The sequence below is a fragment of the Eurypyga helias genome, unplaced genomic scaffold (genome assembly GCF_000690775.1).
Source record: "Eurypyga helias isolate BGI_N326 unplaced genomic scaffold, ASM69077v1 Scaffold39136, whole genome shotgun sequence".
In the NCBI taxonomy this organism is placed as follows: Eukaryota; Metazoa; Chordata; class Aves; order Eurypygiformes; family Eurypygidae; genus Eurypyga; species Eurypyga helias.
The window spans coordinates 2,470-10,321 of record NW_010259185.1 but is presented as its reverse complement, the minus strand read 5'-3'; the positions used below and the strand labels follow the sequence as shown (position 1 = coordinate 10,321).

The following is a 7,852-nucleotide window of genomic DNA, read 5'->3' as shown; positions in this document are numbered from 1 at the left end:
ACAACACCAACATAGTGTTTTAAGTCCAGATTATCTGGTAATAAAAACAATCCACATACACCCCCATACAAACCAACCAACCAGAAAAATGCCAGAACAAACTCTCCCTCCCCCCAAAAAACACCCAAACACAACACCACACATGACAAAACTGTAGCTAAGAAACTATACTGAAGGTGAACTCCACATTGAGCCAGCTCTCTAAATGGGTGGAAATGCTCTGTATATGCCAATTTAAATATACAGGTCTGCTGAATCCAGATGATTCTATGCAGACATTACAGGTCTTTAAGATCTCCTGTAATCCACCTAAGCTGATTTTACACCTGCTCTCCAGGATCCAAACAACTAGCTAGTTGTGACTAACACAAGACCTAAACGGACTTGGGGAAACACAGAAATGCGATTGCATTTTTACAATCCCCAGTGCTATAACCCACAATACTACCTGTATTGCAAAGATTATTCCAGGGCCTTTTAAACACATCTCAACAAAGCTAGCAAGTGCCACTAACAAGTACTAGGACTTGCTCTATCTGCCTCTACAAGAACTTGGATCCTCAACTGACACAAACTTCTATAGTTATGGGTCTCTTATTATCAGTTATAGCCCGTGCTTAGTGTCACTGTACTGAAGCAACAAATAACTTTCACATGCATACAAATCACCTATTAGACTGCTCTTCTAGTAATGTACAAACACTCACTGTGCTGAAGGACAGCAGGTGCACATTGCTGACTACTGGCACTGATGCACGACAGTTTCTGTGCCGCTTCTCCAAGACTATGCAATCTACTTCCAACCTGGACCAGCAAGCACGTTGTTGTTTCACACTACGGCAAAGACTGCAGCTATCGAACACAATAGCCTGAAAGCCGTTCAGTTCAGGCCACAGACACAGCAGCTTTTACCTGTCTGCATCTCTCCACACATCCAAAGTCATCTAGGTGGTTTTAAGGTTAGTCACCAGCTTGCAGTTAAAAGCTGCAGCTATTGTTGGGAACAGACTCTCACCAGCATTACTGAAATTAAGGTCACAGTACTGACCATGAAAGAAGTACCAATGCATTATTACACCAAAAGCACAACTAGGTAGGTATCAGCATGATTTCTATGAAGCCCATATTTATTTATTCCTTGTGCAGATTCATGGAGTTCAGTGTTTACAGAAAGCTAACTTACATGCCTTTAAAAGGTGACAGAAGTACACTTTCTGATTATTTCAAGTTAGTGCCCAATTTGCTATTTCATACCTATTTCAATTTATTTCAAACACTTCAAAGCTATGAGGCTCTCTCCCATCCCAAAGGGGCTGGCATCTACGGGAACTGCACACAGACCTGACATCTCAGTAGTTAACTTCCTGTTCAGTCTGCCTTTCAGTGGTAGAGAATTAACATTGGGTTTTGTCACCAAGATATACTGAGCTAAGGGTCTGTTGGTCAAACGAACTTTCAGAAGCTATGAACAGAACAGTTTAAAATTTAAAGCATGGGTTGCAAACACCACTTACCAGTGTATACACATGGTCTGGAGAAAAACATACAGATTAGCCTTTAGTTGGTATAGAATTACATACAAATTCCCTCCACTACCAGAGAAATTTGTGGGAAAGTTACCAGAAAATGTGTCAGGGGAACACACCTGCGCTTTCATCCTCCAAAGCAGTGGGTCCTAGCTACTGCCAAGGCCTAAAACATTTGGATAGATACCATTCAAATTGCTGAGTCAGGTACAGAAAGCCACTATACGAAACTATTGAAATAACCATGGCTTAAGTACTTTTTCAGTACCATTAAACTCACGCAAAGAAATTGCCACAACATCTCTGCAAATACATTTTTGATGACTTTGAAAAAAGTTTTTCAGCATCACTAATTTTTAGTAAGACCCATGTGATATTTAGAGATGTGTACACTTACAACATGTAGCTCATTTCATCTTGTATGACTGTGGGCACCATATAGTCAATCTAAAAAAAAACCAAAACCAACAAACACAGAAATGAGTAGATTTCTAAACAAAGATAAACACATACTCAACTTGGAAAGCCTGTCCTATTTACCTGTTTCATATCCAGAGGACCAATGTTGGTGATGTTGTTTAGCCGTGCTTTGCCAATAACTGTCTTTGAAAACTGAACTTGGGCTGTAATATTTGCCACTTCAACAGAATAGTAGTTGTTGTTCGTTATATTTAGCGTATTCTGGGGAAAAAAAAAAGCCAAGGGCTAACTGCTATCCATTCAGTGTATCTTGATGAGCACACATTTTAAAATTTGTATCTGAGACAGTAATACCTGAAATCATGCAAGTATATATTCCTGCCTTCTAGGACTGGGGCAGAGGGGACTAAGTGACCATCACTTAACCCCCTTTTTTTTGTGAACATACTGAGCAGCACAAATTTCTGCATAGCTACCCTCCAATGCAAATACTGACCATTTCTCCATATGCTCAATTATTCCTTCAAGCAAAGTTAACTATCTATCACAGGACCCTTTTCTCTCATGGCTGCTTTTCTTTATTTCTAAACTCTACAAAAAGTCTTTAGACAATCCTGTATTAACTGCACTACCAAGAAGCACATGCAAAGAACTAGTTTTAAAGTAGTCAAGAAATCATTTTCCTCAAAACCAGTTTTGACTGATGCATAATACCAGGACAGCACTTAACATTGCTACATACACACATACTTCACTCATACCAAAAAATAACGCACAAAACTCCAAAGTCACTGTTCCCATGAAAACAGAACACCCAACGGTAGCTTGCAACTACACCTCTATTAGCTACAGAACCAGCTACAATAGGTCCAGTTACATTTTTCAAACTGGTCATTGTATCTGCTTGTATTTCTGGAGGCACTGTCATGGTTTAACTCCAGCTAACAAAATGCCACGAAGCTGCTCTCACAAATCCCCTTCCCCTCCTCCACTGGAGGAGAATCAGAGGAAAAAGAAATAAGGAAGCTTGTAAAATTGAGATAAGAACTATTTACTAATTAAATCTAAATTAATATATACAAACACCACTAACAAATAATTAAAATAGCAGCAAAGAAAACATATGATACAATATGATACAATTTCTCACCACCCACTGACCAATGCACAACAAGTGTTGAGTAGTGAGAGTCAGACCCAGAGAGCCCAAGAGCTGCAGCCCAAGCACAGGCACTAACTCAGCTTACCAGCTAGACCTCAATTTCTAAGCATATTAAACTGCCACAGTAGTATTTCTTGTTATGTGTTTAGATGTTTGTAATGTATACATGCAGCTAGACTTACCGTAATATTTAGATATATTATACGTCTACCTTGTTCATAAGTGACATACACTGACTTCACACCGATGTATTCAACATCAATTGAGCGAGGAAACAAAAAGAATACAGCCAGTCCAGAAAGCAATAAGCATACAATTACAGAAGCAGTCACGTAGAGCTTTCTGGAGGAGAAAAAGAGCATATTCCAGAGTTAAAAGCACTTTAAACCATAGTGGCATGTTATTTTCTTTTAAGTGATAAGGAGCATGATTAGTCAATACAACTGGTTCAGCCTATTTCTAGCTTCCAAAGGGGGGAAAAAGCTAGGCTGCACTTCACATGTAAGTCTCACAAGCGTTATCCTTCTCTACATCAGAAATGAAGTTTCAAAACATGTGGTTAACCCAACATTTGTAACTTAAAGAGGGAAATGGAAGAGGTAAATATCTGTGCTTTAAAACATCAGTACTTCCTCTTAAAACTTATTTATAGCAGAACTTTTATCATTCTGCGTGACTCTTGCACAACACACCCAGAAAGAATAAAGCTCTTATATGCCTTACATAGGATTCTTTGTCATAAGAGACTTTTAGGGAAAGTGTTAGTCTCTTGCCAAGAAATAAGGAAACTCACAATTAGCCTAATATAAAAGGTGTGCATAAGTGTATGATAATAAAAAAATACAAAATTAAAAAGCTCTACTGCAGCTCCAATTTTCTCAAAATTAAAACAATAAAGTAACTACTTAAGTAATAAGTTTCAAATTTGTACTACTATTGCATCACATAATACTACCCGGGACCATATAGCTGAAGTTTCTGGTTTGGTGTTTTTTTGTGGGGTTTTTTTTTTTTTGGGCGCTCATTTCCATTTACTACAGAAACATCCAAACATTAAGGGAAAAAACCCAATGCAAGAAGTGTCTGAACAAGAAGCCCTGAGCACTGTAATGAACCTTTAAGTAGATCCTAGGAAAAAACAACACACCAAATTTATGTATTCTATATCAGAATGACAAAAATTGTTGGGTTTGTTAGCTGCCTAGACCTTTACAAGTGAATTTCTACATGACTTATTTTGTAGTAGCAGCACAAAAAATTACCACTTAACTCAGACTTTAACACTGAAGAAGTATCTGTTTAGATCAATTAAGATACTGTAGAGATCAAGAAATGTCTGCATAATTACATTCAGATAAATATCCACGTGAAAAGATCATACAATATACTTAGCTTCATAAGACATACTGTGGTGGGAGTATGCACACCTGTTAATAAATAATTCTCCAAGAGTCAGAGGTTAAGTTTGACATGACTGACAAGCACAGTTATTTTAATGAATGCAAGAAAACATTCCAGTGATTTTTGCTTGATTCTTGACACTCTCCTCGTTAAAATTCACCAATGTAAAGAATTAACTGTAGATTCATGTGTCACTATTAACTTACGTTCTTCTTGGCCTCAGCCTCTGATCACTGTATGGAATTAATGCTACCAGCTGATTTTCCTGCCCTGAAAACAAAAACACCCTTTCAGAATTTAAACAAACAAAGAATAAGCATTATTACAGTTGCTTTAAACAAAGAGTGCCCCTTGTAACTTTACAGCACCAAAGAATAAACACTAAAGATAAATATTTAAATTCCAGGTAGGCTTAAGTAGAATACTTCTGTAGCGTATGTCACTTGGTTAAATAGATCATGGCTTACACAACACAGAGGAAAAAACACGAAGCCCACAAAGACCAAAACAGCAACAAATTCTGCCGCTATGCTGCATATGGGCACAGGAGGCACGTTGCCTCTGGCACCATTTCTTCAAGAGAAACAGACGTACACAACAGCTTCCATCTCTCTATGCCAGACCCTATCAAGTTATAGGAAAAAACATTGAGAAGCTGATGTAGTAACGACTGATCCAGAAGGCACCCTACATGTTCTCTTCTGACAAGAAGTCAGGTTTGTTTAAGAACAAATACACATATCAGTTTGGGTGGTTTTGGCAACACAAGTTATACATACACTGCATTCTAGAAATCACAGCTTTGTACAACCATTTCTCATGGGTCTGAGCTGCAGCACTCTGGAAGCCAATAACCTATCTACTGCAATTTCTCCAAGCAACAAGTTAGTTCACTACACAGCATATTCAAAAGGGGGATAATCTTAAGAGTAGAAATAAAAAAAAACCACAAGCATAGATGACCTGTTGCAAATACACAGACTACATCCGCCTTTATAGCTTTTGCTATTTGCTGCACAAGAAAATGGAATCGAGATTCATCTGTATGAGAACAAAAGGCCTCAAGACCAAACCAGATTTGCATTTTAAGTCAAATGTAGAATCTGACCAGCATTATCAGCTAGCTAATCAACCACTTAGAAGTGATCCATGCTGAATCACTGAGTAAAGCATGCTAACTAGGCAGGTGGTAATATGTAACATCAACTGTCTAAAAACTCTACTATTTTAAAACAGATTTTCATCTCAAGTTCAATGAAGCATCTCCAGCCTTTAAACAAAACAGCATAGTCCTACTTTCATAGTTTATCATACTGAAAAGCTAAAGCTGTCCCAGTAACCAAATGAAATTTCATGTGTTTGTTACACAGTTTAGCCATAATATCACATGTTACAGTCTTCCCTATTAGTCATGTAGTCATTCTGGGAACACTTAATTTTTCCCATCTCCCATCAAATAAACCCAAACTTGGATTTTATTTCCCCCCTAAAGTTCTGATTAATAATTAAAAAAAGACAGCCCTATTTGGTCTAACTCATGTAAAGCTCTAGCTTTAATCCCATTAAAGCATTAGACTGTACGGACAACATGCATTTTTAATAGCTACTGCAAAATGCTTAATTAACTAAATTCACATTTGTTTACATATTACATCCAGGAATCCTATAGCCAAAGAAATAAGCTTTTGAACATAGTCCCAGTACTACTGCATTTTAGCTAGCACTATTTCAAGTAAAACTTGCCATTGATGTTATCAAGTATTTCACATTAGCATGCTAACAGAACAAACTTCCTTTTCTATAGTCTTTCAGCTAAGAGTTTTCCAGTTGCATAGCTTTTCCACACTTTAAACTTGCTGAATTCAGAGGTATTACTGAACTCAGTGGTATTCTTTGAATAAGTTCAACAACTAAAAACCAAATCTCTTATGATAATTGCAACCATTTAAATATACTGTGTCCCCTGCCACTTATTTGCAGGGGAACAGAAGTATTTGTGGACGATACCACACTCATCTGACTGAAGCACAGGCACAAGAACAATATGACACAGGCATCAGTTGATTTTCTCGAGCTTCTGGTGAACAGAGCTTTTACACCCAATAGTCTATTTTGAAGAAGAGTTCTGGCAAAAGCAAAGCAGTACCAAGCATCAAACCTTCTCATCAGTTCCTCCCCGCAAAGGGAAGATCTTTTAGCTGAAGCCGAAGGCTGTGCCTTGGCACATTGCATTTGCTACTCTCCTTTTGCCCTGCTTCAGATATCCTGAAATAACAAAAGTTAATATATTGATTCAAATAGCTTAAAATAGGTAGTTAAAAGAAGATGCAATAAAGTGTCACAAAAATAAAGGTTTGCAAATTCAACTTGTGAGTCCTAGGGCTATGTGCGAATATAAAACAGAAAAGTAATAAACACTGGCATTGTACAGACAGAAAAAGACCCAAATGTTAACAGCCACAGCTGACTTCGTTTTGTTCATCTGGTGTAATCACAATGAAATGCTTAGTGCTAAGAAGTCAAGAAGAAAAAACTTAATCTTGACTTGACTAGAGCTATTTGTTATCGATTATTATAGTTAGAACTGCACATGGTTAAGAGGTAAATTTACAGGCTAAAAAAAAGAAATAAAGGAAACTTGCCTCGTGGAATTCTTCCAGTTCCCTGGCAAGTCGGGCAGGTGACACTGTCTCTTCCTGTAAATTCCACATAGGGAAACTGCGATACATCTCCACATCTGCCATCTTCATTGTGCGATTCCGAGTGAACTAACCTATTCCTCATATTATCAGACACTGTGCTTCCATCGTAGCCATCTTCCTTAGATGTGTGCATAGGCAGGTGAGAAAGTGATTTTCCCATGTCTAAAATAAAAGTCAGAAGAAAGTTTTCAGGGAGAGCAATTCAAACATGGCTTGCATTTTTTCTGCCACATGAAGTAACTTAAACTGGTGTCAGTGTTCCGACATGACTCCTCCTGCCCTCTGCCCTTAAGATGTGCAAAGCACTAAGGCCCTGTCTAACTGAAGTCAATCCCAAGCTGTAAGAACCTTAACTACCCGCCGGGAAGTTTATTCAGATGCTTCAGCATGTGCAGGTTGAAGGGGGATTGATGAGAGGCTTTTACATTATAACAGTGCAATTGCTGGCAAGAGGTTGCAACTCTCTGCCACTGTTTTTGAAAGGATTGTTATTTTACAGACTTTCACACAATACATTAGTCTTTCTATGTAACAAAAAAAAAAATCAAGACTGGGCTCTAGAAGACAAATTTGCAACTTCCAGTTGATTCTACACACACTACAGACCCATTTCTAGTAAGCTTTTTAGGTTGGACTTGTTT

At 37.9% G+C, this 7,852-nt stretch overlaps 1 protein-coding gene across 1 annotated transcript; it reads right to left on the bottom strand.

Moving 5' to 3' along the window:
* Positions 1 to 707: 707 nt before the first annotated feature.
* LOC104504303 (transmembrane protein 106B-like) lies at positions 708 to 7,371 on the bottom strand (the record flags this gene model as incomplete). The annotated part of the gene is made up of 6 exons (XM_010154602.1): positions 7,152 to 7,371; positions 4,716 to 4,779; positions 3,291 to 3,450; positions 2,067 to 2,207; positions 1,924 to 1,973; positions 708 to 804 (listed from the first exon to the last, which is right to left on the bottom strand). Coding segments are annotated over exons 1-6 (732 nt in total), but the record flags the coding sequence as incomplete, so codon positions are not given.
* Between the last annotated feature and the right edge of the window lie 481 nt (positions 7,372 to 7,852).